General features: G+C 43.5%; 2 protein-coding genes across 2 annotated transcripts; both read left to right on the forward strand.

Moving 5' to 3' along the window:
* Positions 1–896: 896 nt before the first annotated feature.
* LOC122646142 (vegetative cell wall protein gp1-like) lies at positions 897–2372 on the forward strand. Its single transcript, XM_043839635.1, has one exon. It carries the CDS (start codon positions 897–899, stop codon positions 2289–2291), a length of 1395 nt encoding a protein of 464 aa, XP_043695570.1. The 3' UTR covers positions 2292–2372.
* Positions 2373–14528: 12156 nt separating this feature from the next.
* On the forward strand, positions 14529–15111 carry LOC122646144. The gene is made up of 2 exons (XM_043839636.1): positions 14529–14831; positions 15037–15111. Exons 1-2 carry the CDS (start codon positions 14529–14531, stop codon positions 15109–15111), a joined length of 378 nt encoding a protein of 125 aa, XP_043695571.1.
* Positions 15112–16385: the final 1274 nt, after the last annotated feature.

Below are 16385 nucleotides of genomic sequence, written 5' to 3' on the forward strand. Positions count from 1 at the left end.
TGCTTGCCAGGTCAACTATCACATGAACTAATCCATGTACTGCCATGTGGTAAATAGTGAAGCATTACACTTCATTAGGCATAGTGACATGGAAGAAAACTCATTTAAGTTTTCGGTTTTATGGACTGTTTATATTTGCAGCATTTTTTTTTAAAAATTTTTGATGCAAAAGGGTTGGTTCAGTCATTTTCAATTTCTAAAATCAAAACTAATACTTAACCAATGATTAATTTGATTAATCAATGTCAATTCGATCTGATCTCATTTTTGACACCCCTAATTCTTATGGTTAGGGAAAATATCCAGTCCATTGCAGGTCACTTAATTGATTTTGGTTATGATCCTTAACAAAGGCTACATCCTTAATAGGCTATCTACCCTGCTGGCAGCAAAAAAAAATACAATAATGCACTTACCCTTTGAGTTTTCGTATACCGTCCTAGATATTTGTATTTTTCAAAATACCTTTTAAGATTCTGCCAACAGGGTGCCAACAGGGTAGCAGCAAAATTTGATCCCACACGGCGAATAGAAAACGTAGTTGGCGAGTAATTCCCCTGGGAGGGATGCAGGGGAGAGGGCCAAGATTCGAAACTGTTGACCAGCAGAGAGACGGACGGACATCTCCAACCCAAACCACTATAGCTCATATGATACCAATCTTACTTTTAAGGTTCTTAGGTGCAACCTGTCCCCCCCTCCCCGAATCAGATACTTCTCTCTCTCTCTAGTTTGTCGGGTGGCTGATTCACATGCATTCTTTCAACTTTCACATTCCCTATATAAGAGCTTACCGTCCAGGTGCAATTCTCAATGTGTAGGTTCATGTGTTCGCTTTAGTGTAACTACTTGTGTCTCTTCGTCTCACCACATCGATTAACCAATTTGAAGCAACTATGGAGAACCAGCCGACTCGTCCATGGTTCCGCTTGGTCTCTCAAATCCGGAGAGAGCCACCGCCACCCCCACCTCCTCAACCACAACCTCTCGCCGTTCCCCAGCCAAGGCCTCCTCTTGTCCTTGCACCTACAACGCCAATCAGGCCTCCTCCACCACCAACACTCCCTTCTCCTCCTCCTCCTCAGCCCCAGCCCCAGCCTCAACCACCTCAGCCACGCTCACCTGTTCCAGCACCCACACAAGTCCCTCCCCCTCCTTCACCCAAGCCCCAAACTTCGTCCCCACTGCGTGCAGCGGCCGTTTCGTCCCCAGCACCGCCATCCTTGCCATCTCCCCCAAAGCTTCGGGCACCCTCTTCTTCATCTTCGCTACCACCATCCCCGGTGGCACCCGAGACGTCCTATTCTTTGTTACCTCTTTCTCAACCACCTCAGCCACGCTCACCTGCTCCACCACCTGCACAAGTCCCTCCCCCTCCTTCACCTAAGCCCCAAACTTCACCTCCACCTCGCGCAGCCTCTTCGCCCCCACCATCTCCCCCAAAGGTTCCGGCACCCTCTTCTTCGCTACCACCATCTCCAGCGGCATCCAAGTCGTCCTATTCTTTGCTACTACCTTCTCCAACACCTGCAAAAGCTGTAGCATCTTCTCCTGCGGCCAAAGGTTCTTCCCTGCCATCTCCTCCTCACGCACCCAAAGTCCCTCCTCCATCTCAGGTGACCACAAACATTAGTCCACCGCGGCAATCTCCCAAGATCCTCAAGCGTTCTTCACAGACCTCACCCCCACAAGTCTCTGCACCTCCTCCATCTCCCTTGTCACTGCCACCATCCCAGCTAGAGCCTGAAACCGAACCACCCGTAGTTGCTGAGAAGAAGAGTGTGGTCCTCCAAGAGGAAAAGGAGAAGCCTAAGATGATGCAGACGCCTGGTGCTACCAAAACCATTGACAGCTTGAAGAATGGGAAGTTTGGAGGAGGAAGCAGAGACGTAGCCATCAAGGATAAGGAGAAAGTGGGGATGACGGTGATCACCTTAGCTGGTGAGAACAAGGGCGCCTACATGGAAATCGTCGGCTCCAACAAGAAGAAACCCGACACAGCGGAGAGAACTGGAATCCATGGCAAAAAAGTGGGTAGCAACAGTAACAGCAGCAGCAGTAGCAGCGATGAGGACAACAAATCCGTCATGGAGGACAAGAAAGTAACAGCGACGCCTTCGCGTGCTTTTGTTAACAGTAACGTACAAGGGGTTAACAACTCCATTCTATTCAACACTTCCTTCAGTCACCATGATCCTGGGGTTCACCTCGTTCTTCCGGAAAAGCCGAAGCACCTACCTGGCCGTCCCATCCACTCCAAAGACAGCATCAATGGCGACCACAAAACTTGATTAAAAAAACCAAAAGTTTCAGAGCAAGAGCAAAGCGTGATACGATGATGCCCAAGTCTGTCCGTTTTCTTAAAAACTTCACAGTTAGTAACTAGTCCTGCCTACAATGAATACGAAAAAGAGGAGAGTATCAGTATTTAAAAGGGATCTATACCCTTGAAAATATTTTTTCTCCTTTTTGTTTTTTCCATTTTCACGTCCAATAAAATGGAGCATTCATATAACCAAATTATATGTGCTACCTTTATAGTTTAGTTTTTTATTTTTTTATTTTATTGTACTCTTATAATTTATTTATATAGTTAAAGTCATGTGTTTCGCGCCATTACCAAAAAAAAAAGTCATGTGTTCGCGCATGGCCATGAATGACATTGGTAATGTTAATATTGATTACCCTCATGGAACACGTATTCTGTGCATAGTATTTGGCAAACTACTTTCGTTTTCTTTTAAAATTTTACATTTATCCAATCATTATATTTATTTTGGGTTCAATTTAGATTTTTTTTTTGGTAGAAGCCAATTTATTTAGAAGAACGTGTCAAACTCGTTGACAAGATACAAGACTTTACCATTCATGGAGTGGAATTAGGTCATACTGTTGTGGCTTCCTAGTTAGGGAATCAGCTAACATGTTGATCTCCCTAAAAACATAGTGAAAATTACAGAAAACAAAGTATAACCAGTGTGGTTCCGGCCTAGGACTCTCCGATGTCAAAGTCAGATCTCTAGAGCAAACAGATGAATAATAGTATTCAAGATGAGTTAAGATGTCCCTCGATGGGGCTGAGTACCTTTCCTTTTATAGTAGAGCATGGCGGTGTGGAGAGTCCTGGTTGACGATGAGTAGTCTTCGTAGTTAATAGAGTCCTTGAGTAGCAGGGTTCATCCTTGATTGGTTGTCTTCCCGTGAGACGTAGTGTCCCGATAGACTTGATAGTTATCTTTCCGTGTAGTGTCATGATAGACTGGGTTTCCTTGGTGGTTAAACCTATCTACGTAGTAGATCAGGTTCCCAGTGTATGGGTTCGTTCAGATTACGTGACTGATAGGCGGTGGCCTAGAGTCCTTTGTGATGTGACCTGTCCTGTTGATGGTGGTGGTTGTCGCCGTGTCCGAGGGAGACTGCGCCCGAGGAGATCCGCACCCAGAGTCTCCAGTCTGCGCCCAGGTAGTCTGCTCCCGGGTTCTATTCGTGCCCAGGGAAGTCCGTGCCCTGGGTTCTATCCGGGCTAAGGCAGTCCGCTCCCGTGGTTCGGTCCGCGCCCAGGGTAGTCCGCGCCCAGCGTAGATCAGTGCCCGGGGTCAAGCGGTCCGGGCCCGGGGTGTGTGGCCCCCGCCCGTGTCCGATTTGGGTCGACTCTCTCCTTGGTTTGCCTGTTTTGTTCTGGTCCTGAGTTGGCTCTCCTTCTTGGGTTAGGACACGTGGCAATCCCTGATTGGTTAGGGTGATTTTGGGTTTATCATTTGCCCCCCACTCTTGTAACGGAGTGCTCAAGAGAGTATCCTTTGCATTTTTGTACCAATTAAGGGGTTTACGACAAATAATCTCTTCTCGGAGGGTGTGCCTGCAAATTATTTGGTGAGGGAGAGGTTGTGGGTTCAAGCCTCTCCTCTCCCATCTTATTGTCCTTTATCTCTTCTCTTTTTCTTTTTTGTAGATATATGCTCTTGTCTTTGTCTTCCTTCTCATTTCTCTTCCTCTCTCTCTTGCTTTTTCACCTCTTGATTTTTTGCATCTTCCCCTTTTGCTTGGGTTTTGAGCTTGGTTACTATTTATTGTGCCCCCATGTGTTTGTTCCTAGGTCATAATGAATAGTAGTGCCTTTTACTTGTTTGCTTGATTTCACTTGGCCATTAGCCTTGCTTTGGTGGCTTGCTTAGCATCGTACTCAAAGTCTTGCCCTTTGTGCTACGCATTTATCACTCGTGCCTCAACCCTTGCTTGACGCGCTTGTGCTCGACCGTGTCCGTGCTCGACTCATGCCCGTGCTCAATCGCGCCCGTGCTCGATTCACATCGGTGCTCGATCGTGCCAGTGCTCGATTCACACCGGTGCTCGATCGCGCCCGTGCTCGATTCGCACCTGGGCTCAATCTGCGCTCGTGCTTGGTCCGCGCCTGCTCGATCCGCGTCCGGGCTTCGATCCGCGCCCGTGCTTGATCGCGTCCTCGATCCGCGCCTGGGCTCAATCAGTACCCATGCTTGGTCCGCGCCTGCTCGATCCACGCCTGGGCTCAATCCACACTTGTACTCGATCTGCGCCTGTGCTCGACTGCGGCCTCGATCCATGCCTAGGCTAAATCCACGCCCGTGCTAAATCAACGCCTGTGCTCGACCGTGCCCTCGATAGGCACCCGAGCTTCGATCGAGCCCGTGCCTCGATCTGCGTTCGGCTTCGACTTGCGCCTGGGCCTCGATCAGCGCCCGGCCTCGATCCGCACCTGGTGTGTTCTCTTTCTTCTTCTTCTTCTCTTTTTTTTGTTTTTTTTTATGGTACCATTCCGGATAGGTCTGCACGTTAATGGTTGCAGGTTGGCCTCCCTCTTCTTGCGTTGGTTGCTTGGCTTTGGGAGACCGTCGTTTTGAATAACTAGCTAGCCTGCTTCATTGCCTATTCATGTCGTCGTCTAGCGACTCTGATCCGACCACTGTTGTGGTTGGGTCTTCTGGGGAGTCCTCTTCGGGGTCGTCTTCCCCTGCTGACACTTCTCCCTTGTTGTCTTCCCCGACTGCTAGTGATGGGGAGGAGGAGGTTTCTAGAGACCTCTGTTCTCGTATTTAACGGTTTACATATAGAATTTAGGCTGTGTTTGGATGGCTAGAAATATTTTAAAAAGAGAACACGTAAACTTCTCATTATTCATTCCGTCAATGCCAAGTCCACAGTAATTCCTTCAGTTTGGTCGTTCTTGCCCTGAATTTCTATCACCGAAAGTTCCTCTGTCCGGTACAGTTTCCTAGTGCCTCTAATAAAAGGGGGGTGGACCCAACTTGGGGCAGTGTGTTCTGTTAAGGGGTGGAATGGTCATTTCAGCCCCCCTATGAGAGCAACCACATAATCGTACTGATCAACAAACCTCAAGAGATAAAGGTCCCCCCACCCCCGCCCCCATCCCCGTTCCGTCTCTTTAAGAAGTTGAATTGTGATGCATCCCTGTCAGTTAGGGGTGTGAATTTAGCCCTGTAGGCCCGAGTCCGCCCTGAGCCCGAACAGGACCTAGGCCAAAGTTTTCAACCCTGAGGACACGTTAGGGTTCATTTTTTCAGGCCTGGGTCAGGGATGGGTTGGGCCAGGCCTCAGGCTGAGCCCGGCTCGACCCAGCCCGACCCTGATTTTAGCCCTGATTTTATTAAGGTTTTACACTTTTTTTACTGCTTTAGGTTTCCTCCCATTTTCCTATTTCGGTATTTCCCCTATCATTTAGGTTTTTTAGAGGTAAAGAGTAGGAGAGTGCAACACGTTCATACTCCTCATCCATTATACTTCATTTTTTTTTTTTTTTTTTGGTAAGTATCCATTATACTTCATTACTGACCCCTCTTTCAACTTCATTTTTTCTTCTCTCATTCATGTAAATTATTCTTTTAAATGCAGATTACTATTGTTGTTTTTGTCCCATTAAAATAGGAGCCTTGAAACCCACAACAGATTGGCGGTGGGCTCATATCATGTGTGCACTTCTAGTGCCTGAATAATCTTGATTTCTTTTGTTTCCCCCTTCCAGTATAACGTTGTTGGCTGGGCACCTAAATAATATAATCCAGATGATAAACAATTCATTATATTCCATTAATTATTTCTTTCCTTTTTATTTTACCTGTTTTGCACCCTTTTTCTTCTTCAGCACCCTTATAAGTTTGTCTGGGTTATATTATAATTTGAATTTTTATGAAGAAAAAATAGCAAAATAGGATAGGGTTAGGAACAGGGTCAATTAGGGCCAAAGTAGCCCGGCTTGGCCCAATCAGAGCCAATCAGGGCGGGTCTGGGTTGTTCTGAGCCCGGCAGGGTTGGGCCTAGGTTGAGGTTTTTAGACCCTGGGTCTGGGTTAGGATTTTAAAAAGCCCGGCCCAACCCAGCCCTGTTTCAGCCCTTCTGTCTACAGATCAGGAGAAGAGTGGGCTGGGCCTGGTTATCAGAAACCATGAAGGAGTTATCTCAAGCGCAAGATCAGTGGTTTGCTCCCTCGATGATATATTGGTAAGAGGGAAGATATAGCTATTAGATCTGGCCTCCTAGATGCTATCAGCCTCAGTGTCGAGGATTTGCAGGTGGAATCGGACAATGTGAGGGAGATCCAGCTTATCGTCAATCCTTCTAGCCCGCGCCCTATCCAAGCCCATAGTATCATCGAAGACATTTGTTCCCTAGTCCCTTATTCCAACTCTTGTAATTTCTCCTATGTTTCTAGAGTTGCTAATGTTCTAGCAGACACTCTAGCCAGGAAGGCCCTGTCTATCCCGTGTATGATAGATTGGCCATTATCCACTCCATGGTTGGTTGAGGCTTCTGACCCATCCTCCATGAGCCCCACACGTGGTAATAAATAGTCTCATTTGAACCAAAAAAAGTTATCATTTTTTTTGTCTTATTATATTTTTCTTTTCTATATAAGGAGAGTAGAAAATACTATCTTCACACATTTTAGTTTAAATACAATGAATTTTTGTCTTATTATGAATTTTCTCATTGGCTTAAGATAAAGTAGGATTCATGATTTTAAGACTCGGAACATAGAGAATTGAGAGAGATAGACACATCAATAGGGAGTTTGTAGGAATCAGGACTTCGAACAATGTACCAAGAGCTACAAAGAGCAAAAGAGTAGGGGTGGATGCATGCAATAGTTTGGACAAATTGTCAAGAGGTTGTAGAATGGCTCAAGCAAGCAAATATGAAAGGGTGGCATTGGGAGATATTAATTTATTGTAGGATGTTTCGAAGCTTATGGAATGTTTTGAAGTTGTACATTTTTAAAAGAAAACAAGGGATGAGGTATCTATTGCCCATAAGTGGGCAGTGAAGTCAAGGTTGTGTAAGCTCTCGACTTCAATTTTTAAGAATGTAGAAACTGCTCTATTGATGTTGATATGGATAAATATTGACCCTATGAGTAGTCGCCACGTGGCCTGGAGACAACTGTCAAATATCCTCCTTAGTTTGTGGAATCCACTACTTTCCATTTTTACATCAAGATCCTCCTCCTAAATGGCTTGGGAAAGCTTCACCATAGTCAGACTTCCCCTCCAGGACTCTTCAAGATGATTTCCTTGCATGGTAGACTCAGGATTTACCTACCTTACAGAGAAAACCTACCATCGTAGGATCCGAAACACCACCTCTCAACAAGAACTCTAGTATCATCCTATAAATATATTGGCGAACCTCCAAGGATGGGATCAAATACACTTTTAATTCCTTGCACCGCTACTTTGCAAATTCGTGTTGTTGTCCTAGAAACTGACTTAAGCATCAAAGAGTCCCCACCAGTGGTTTCTTATGCTCTTTACTTCTTAATCTCGCAAAAACGCTTGTCCACGTTACCCTAGTCAGTTTTTGGCGGCAACAATTGACACCATCTGTGGGAACGACTGCAAAGTAATTGGTCTTTAGCTCAAAACCATGGTTAAGACTAGAGCCACCACTTCCTCTCATCTTGACCCTCAAAAATGCAGGATCAGTCTCTCGCGCTCCCGTCATACCAAGCATTCCTGTGGAAAACCTCGATGGAGGAGCAGACTCAGGAGGCAATAGACGACAAGATGCAACCTTTTTAATACAAGTAGTTATCTCATTCCATATCATATTAGTGTCTCCATGAAAGTCTCTCTTTCCTTGTTTAACCACTTCATCAAAATGATTTCAAAGTATCTCCTTTCCAACTCCATGTGAGGGACAAACAACCATGGCCGGGGTAAATCGCCATGTGTCCTCCACCCCATCCCTCTTTGGGGAAGAAATAGAGATGTGAATTGAATGTAAGAGCCACCACCTAGAGGAGGGTCTAGGACCCATAATGTAAAAATGACTCTCTTGTAAGGATCTTTGAGGACAGATCGGTCCAATGGTCTGGGTAAGGGTCATATTTATGGTCCGAGAAAGGTACTAGGCACCCCAGTCCGACTGGTCAAGCCGGTCTTCCTATTAATTGGCTAGGTAGGAGTGTAGCATGCTTTTGGGTGTGAAGGCAATGCATAAGAAATGTAAAATCTAAAGTACAAGGATGGGTAAGGGAGCATAACTGGAAGTTTGGCTACATGGTAAAGGTTAATATATAGGAAAGTAAAGAAAAATAATAACAATAAGGTAAGGTAAGACTAAGCATATGACAAACATGTGATGTGAGTGATGAACATGGAGAATCGTGATAAACGAAGTGAAACTAATATGCATGAACAAGATGGTAAAATGTAACGTAAGAACACAAAAGTGATAGATATATGGACGAGGAAGAAAAGCCTAGTCTACAAGCAAACATGCAAAAATAAGACGTAGTGATGTGAAGAGATGTGAACTTAATAAGCATGAATGAACATATAGATTGGGAATCATGGATGAATGAAAGCATGGACATAGTGAACACTGCGTAGTAAGGGCGAGACATGGAATAAAAATATATCAAATCATATGAACATGATAGACAAGAAGCGAAAAGAGGGAAATGCATGTGAATCCTAACATTAAGGGGGTGAGGATCATGTGTGGAAAGATAAATAAGGAAGTAAGAGAAAACAATAACAAGGATGTGTGTGATCACCATCTAGAAAGATGAGATCACACACCCCTTTGCTTAGATGCAAAACAAAAGAGAAGAAGAAGGTGATAAAATCGGTTAAACAAAGTAAAGAGGGAAAATCTTACCTAACTAAAGAAGCTCGAACTGAAGAAGGGTGGAGGCTTCCCTTTGTGACTCAAGGGAGAGGTGTTTGGAGGTGGTGTTGCCATTGGTATGGGTTGCTCTTCTTCTCCTTTGGACAACACTTTGTCATAGTACTCAAAAATCACCAAGTGTAGGTGTTTTTAAGCTATGAACTAAGAACTAAAAATCTAAGGACCCTCCTCAATGTGAGAGCGGTTGTAATTATAGTTGTAGAGGGATGTGTGCACTCCCAAATTCCTGTTTGGACCATAAGTTTGATCTAGATCACTAGTGAAGCGTCAAAATAGGTGTCTTTGAATCGACGGTGGGTGTTTGGTTAAAGCTACGGCCAATGTGGTGTGGGCAAGTGGTTTGTTGCCAAAGTTAGGGTTTCTCGGGGCCTAAGAGAGCCAAAATGCGCATCCAAGTTGCCAAATACGAACTTGTTTAGGAAAGGAAGTGAAATCAGAGTTAGATATGACAAGTTTGTGTGTCTCAGATTTGCACAGAATAAACATTGAAGTGGGATCAAGTTGATATCAAGGAGGGGGTACGTCGACATCAAGTTGTTGTCAATGAATAACTATTGACTTCGGTGGGGGTATTTTTGGATGTTGGTTGGAATGATTTTGAGTGTCGAAGGGGAATAGACATTCAAACAACTCTGTTCGACATTGAAGAGGGAATGGTCAATGTTAGTGGAAGGTAAGGTCAATGTCGACTTAGGGCCTTCGAATGTCGGTTCCAGGTTTGAGTGTATAGGGCTTTTAGGGTTGTCTAGGCTGGTTCTGTGCTGAGCCAGACTGGCTCCAAAGTGGACTGGGTCGGGGCTAGCCCTTCTAGGGGTAGTTTGGAGTGTCTTGGGGCTCTATTTTTTGCTTCAGTAAAGGTTTGCGAGGTTTTCCCTCTCAGGGGTGTTATGGGTGAACGATCTGTGGATAAAGTCAAGAATTGCACATTTGCGCTACAACTATAGATACATCAGCTCTACACCATGGAGGATGCTCATCATCGTCACGAGAAGCCTCCAGGGGGAAATGACAAAATGAGATGTCTACACTCCACCACCTTATCCTAGGGAAAATAGGCTCAACTTTCTTACGATTCTGTGTAGTGAGGCACATATCTATGGCCATTAATCTATGTTGGGTGGTTAAGGTCTCCCCTGGTATAACCTTACAATGCTTACATGTCTATCAGACTTTCTTGTTAGGAAGAAATCTATTTGACTACTATTATGTCCAGTTTTGAAGGTAACTAAATGATCATATCTGTTTTCAAAGTAAGTGTTTACAATGGATAAATCATAAGCCACAACAAAATCCAACATTGAGATCCCTTTCACGTTTCTCTCTCCAAAAACATATCCTCCATGTACACCTTCATTGCCTCAACGATCTTTACCAACATGTTCATTCAGGTAACCTCATATAATAATCTTTTCTCCTTTACTAAAACCTTGAACTAATCCATCCATGTGTTCCCAAAATTGTAACTTATTACTTTCATCCAATCCTACATGAGGTGCATAGGCGCTAATTATATTGGCAACCTCTTTCTCCAACACAAGCTTGATGGATATAATCCTATGTTCGAATATTTTAACATCCACCACATCATTCTTTAATTCTTTATTTACTACTATACTCACTCCACTTCTATTACTTTTATCGTTGTATACCAAGTTTAAAGTCGTCTAACTCCTTTGATTTTTTACCCTTATCAGGGAACACCCTAGCATAACATTTATAGTATAAGGTTGTGGAATCCATGTAAAAGGGTTTAGTTATGTTTTTTTTTTTTTTGCTAGCTGCCGACTTGATGCATCAACCCTCATCCATTATCTGGCTTGGGACCTGCAACAAACATTGGCAGAGTTTCATTATGGACTTAGTTTTTTGTTTAGTTCTGTCACTTAATTGGATTAAGCCCATGAACATATTAAACTAAAATATAAATAAAATCCAACCCATTAACCCATAACCTAACTGAAACCCATCTTTTTGTTTCTCTTATACTTCTTCCCTACAAAACCGTCGTTGCAACTCTTTCAACAACCCCCTTTTATTGTTAATCATTCATCTTTGTAGGTCAAACCATAGAGTAACCTCGGTGTACCAGAGATCGCCTAGTGGCAAGCACGATCCTGCGGGCCGCATGCCTGCAGCCATGGGCTGATCTATGATGGTAAGCCTGCAACCAGCAGGTGCAGCCGACAAAAACAAGAAGAAGGGACGAGGTTGTCATGGTCCTTCATGCGGTTATGATTTACTCATGGGGTTTTGGGTTTTAATGTTGCTTTATCCACCATGACTGCTGCCTTATGTCATTCAACAACACACAAACACAAAAAAAAAAAACCGATTTTGTTGGTGTTTCACTTTTGCCCGCCATGGCCGCTGCCTCATGGTAGTGGCTAGAATCATTGTATTATTATTTTGGGAAAATATCACGTACCTCCCCTGAGGTATGACTTATGTACACTTTCATCCGTGAGGTTTGGGAAATTCCACGTACCTCCCCTGCTTTCCAAACTAAGTAACAAAAACACCCACTCCGTTAATTGTAGATGTTAAATGTTAGAATTTTTATTTAAGTGACCAAATTGCCCTCATCTTCTTCCCCAAATCGTTTAGGGTTCCAAACCCTTCAATCCTAAACGTGAAAGCAGGAGCTGATTCCGGCAATTAAGGAATCCGGCGAAGGATCCGACTGAGGCAAAGAATCGTGGCAGTGGTTCCAACCTTTGTGCCGCGACCCTCCTTTCACTGCTTTTAAAAAAAAAAAATTTTGCAACTTGCTGCCCACTTTGTAGCAGCGGCCAAAACAGGAATCGTGAAAAACCCTACCGCAGGTCTCCGGCCACCATTAATTCGGTAACGTGTACAGTTACCGGCATCTCAGGCCAAGGAGAGTGAGGCTTCTTCATCAAATAGTTGCAGCAACAACAATGACGATGGCAACCACAACGAACCCAGACGGGCAGAAACGGTTCAAGACCAAATTCAATTAGGAGCAGAAGGAGACGATGTTTGCTTTCTCGGAGAGGTTGGATTGGAAGATGCAGAAGAAGGATAAAGAATTGGTGGAGGAGTTCTGTAATGAGGTTAGTGTAAATCAAATAAAAATCGAATGGATTTTGGTTTTCAATTTGGCTGGTTTGAAAAAGAGGCTTGTATTCGATTTTGGCTTTGTACATCTTGAACAGAACTCGAACATCCTGATTCGAATGATTCTCAATTCCATCGATTCTACTCCATACCTACTGAAACCATGCTCCCACAGTCCCCCTCGTCACTCTTTACCCTTTTCGGATCTTAAGACGCCACTGTAGAAGAGAGAAAGATTTCTTTTCTTTTCTCTTCTCGTCTCTGTTTGTATACTTTGTATCCATTAATCTATTCTTGACTCTTGTCTGTACTGTATTCTATGATTGACTAATTTATCGACAAGCAAGCTTCGAATTAGAACGAATTAGGGTTTTTATGAACCCTGATTGGCGTTATTTTTTCATATATAGTCCATTATGTGATATTTGCAGAGCAATGATTGAGTCCTCTCGTCACAGGAGTCTATCTCTCTTGCATCGTATCTGCAGCGTCTGACGATCCAACCCCATCTCTTGCAGGCTTCCAAGCTGTTCTCTTAGTGCTCTACGCGCACTTTCACGGGGATCTGATGTCAGCATCGCAGTCGCCGGAGCACGGCAATCCTTCGCCAGTAACATGCAGGCCGTCGGTCCTGTGGTTTGGACGCCGCTAAAGGCGGCAGTGGGGTTTTGAAACGCTAAAATGGGTTTAAGGTTTTATGTTTTGCGGAAACGATTTGGGGAAGAAGACGAGGGTAATTTGGCCATTTAAATCAAAATTCTAACGTTTAACGTCTACAATTAACGAGGTGGGTGTTTTTGTTACTTAGTTTGAAAAGCAAGGGAGGTACGTGGAATTTCCCAAACCTCACGGGTGAAAGTGTACATAAGTCATACCTCAGGGGAGGTACGTGATATTTTCCCTATTATTTTTTATATAATAATTTTTGGATAGATCATGTCGAACTCATACTTAGATTCAATTATATACCATTTCATATATGTTTAATGTATTTTTCAGTTTTCCTTGTAGTAGCATCCACCCTTTGAAAAATTTTGGATTTGTTTTTTAAAGCTCTATTTTGTCACTAGCCATTAGTCAATTCCAATTAGACCAAAACTTGACACTCAGATAAGGCTAATGGTGCCTACCAGCCCATTAAATTTGCCACATTGGTTTGCCACATGGTAGGAAATGCATACCACCCACACTCAGACAAAGACACAAAGGGGACGAAATGACCGCCCCGCCCCCTGAACGATGAAAATTCTACACTCCAAGATGACAATGTGTGCTCTTATTGGCCTTGTGCACGCAGGGGCCACGCTCCCTCAGAGAGAACACTGACCCTATAACTTGTCAAGGTTATTTCTGAAGAAAAAAAGAGTTGTTATTAGTTGACAATTTAGGTGATAGTGTTGAGAGTTTTCAAATTACGTTGCAAATAATAAATTTTTATCCTCTCAAGTGCAATGCAATGCCCAGTACACCTTTAAAATGCATCCAACGATGGCCAAGAACATGTTCTAGGGTTTTTATCCTCTCAGGTGCAATGGCCACCATCAGATGCACTTTAAATGTGCATCGGGTAGTGCACCACACTTGAGAGGATGGAAATCCATAAATAATAATAGAAAGTTTCATTGACCGATGGAATCGGATAGTGTTAATTAGGAGGTACTATCTATTGAGTAATGGCTGAAAATTTTTCTCACCAAATGGAAAACTCAAACTCTAAATTCAATTCAATGGTTGAAAGAAGGCGATCTCAACACCAGATTTTTCCACGCCTCTACAATTCAGAGAAGGCAAACAAACAAGATCTTAAAGCTTCGGCTTTCGTCGAGTGCCTGGACTCAATCTGAGTCAGAGGTATATCAACTCCTTCATGACCAATTTAATGCTTTATTTTCTTCAGAAAATATTGACCATGAAGCCTTGCAATTTGTATTGAATTTGATCCAACCATCTGTTCCAAAAAGCTCAGTGATGCCTTATCCCGACCCCATCTTTGGAGGAGATTAGGAAAGCCTTGTTCTCGATGGGGCCCCTAAAATCTTCAAAGCCGGATGAGCTTCCCCCGACCTTTCACCAAAAATATTGGGAAATTATTTGTGTTGATCTTTATGATTTTGTTTCAAACTTTTTTTAGAATAGGTCACATGCCCAGTAATTTAAACAATACCCTGATTTGCTTAATCCCAAAGATCCCAAGCCCGGAGACCGTCAATCATTTTTTACCGATTAGCCTATGTGGCGTTACCTTCAAGGTCATTACTAAAATTATGGCTGATAGGCTTCATGGAGCCCTCACTGATATTATATCTCCGAACCAATCAGCCTTTGTCCCCTCAAGATTGATTTCAGACAATGTTCTTATGGCCCATGAGATGTTCCACTACATCAAGAAGCGGAAAAAGGGAAGCAAAAAGCTCATATCCTTGAAGCTGGACATGGAGAAGGCTTATGATTGCCTCGAATGGAGTTTCATTGAAGAAGTGTTGCTGAAATTGGGCTTTCACACCAAGTGGATTTCTTTAGTCATGGCCTGCATTAGATCGGCTAGTTACAAACTCTTTGTCAATGGGGTAATCCGAGACTCTGTCTTCCCATTGCGAGACATTCGACAAGGGGACCTCCTTTCTCCAGCCATCTTCATCTTGTGCTCGTAAGCCCTATCATCTATCATCCACCATGCAGATGAGATGATTTTGGTTAGAGGGATCAAGGTTCATAATAGAGCTCCTCCACTTTCTCATTTGTTATTTGTTGATGATTGCTTGTTGTTTTCAGAACTTAAGCTTAATGAAGTGTGCAACCTCAAGGATTGCCTTGATATCTATTGTGAGGCCAGTGGACAAGCCATAAATTCATAAAAATCTTCCATCTCATTCAGCCCAAACACCCCTCCTAGATTTAAAAGGTGGATCTCAACCGTTCCTAACATTCATTATGGAGAGGGGCCTTCCAAATACTTGGGACTCCCAATAGAGTTTGGGCTTTCAAAGACTCAGGTTTTTAAGAATGTTAAAGAGAAAACGGCTAGCCGGTTACAAAGTTGGAAACACAATCTCCTCTCTCATGCGGATCATGAAGTCATGTTGAAGTCAATGGCTCTTCCCCTATCCAACTACCCTAGGTCTCATTTTAAACTCCCTAAGACCATCCATAATCACATAGAAAAAGAGGCTTCTAACTTCTATTGGGGAAAATTTGATCAAAGCAACAAAATCAATTGGATTTCTTGGGAGTGGCTTTGCAAGTCAAAAGAAAGAGGAGGCTTAGGGCTTAGAGACACGACTCTTCATAATCGAGCCCTATTATCAAAAGTCACATGGCGGCTATGGACTTAACCAGATTCTCTTTGGGGACATTTTATGAAAGCCACTTACTTTCCTCGGTGCACCTTCAATTCCTATATGCCAAACTTGGGCACCAACCATCATGGGCTTGACGTAGCATCCTTGAAGGGCGCAAGGTCTTGGAAGATGGTCTGATTTGGAAGATTGAAACAAGTGCGAATGTCCATATCTGGGAAGATCAGTGGGTATCATCTCTTCCTGATTTTAAAATCAAACACCCCAAGCCGGATGGATGCACACTCTTAACTGTGGCTGAGCTGATTGACGAGGAAAATAGAACTTAGAATCGAGTGCTTATTAATGAGGTTCTCCAACCATCTGATGCCAAAGCTGTCTTAGAGATCCAGCTTAGTCTCTTCCCTCAGAATGATACCCAAGTTTGGGGCACTGCCAAGAAATGGAGTGTTCTCTACTAAATCAGCTTACCATCTCTTATGTAATCAAGCCCAACTGTCTTTGGAGTCTAGAGCTACAACTTCTCATTGTTCCACTGGAGAGGAAATCCATTCGGATGTATGAAAAAGTATATGGAACTGTAGAACTCATCCAAAGATAAAGCACTTCTTTGTTGCATATGGGTTGTCATTGTTGGCAATCAAGCACAGAGCAATGATGAGGTGGCCAGTCTTGAGGCTATGACAGTGTTCAGTGGCTTAGAAAATGTTGTTGGTTGCAGTTCAGAGCATTACAAGCATAGGTAGCAGCGATACAAAGTGTTTGGAGGCTTATGGGTTCCTATTTCATAACTCACCGCGGCTGTATTACCTTCAGGTATTTTTT

This window comes from Telopea speciosissima, chromosome 11, assembly GCF_018873765.1.
Source record: "Telopea speciosissima isolate NSW1024214 ecotype Mountain lineage chromosome 11, Tspe_v1, whole genome shotgun sequence".
Taxonomy (NCBI): Eukaryota; Viridiplantae; Streptophyta; class Magnoliopsida; order Proteales; family Proteaceae; genus Telopea; species Telopea speciosissima.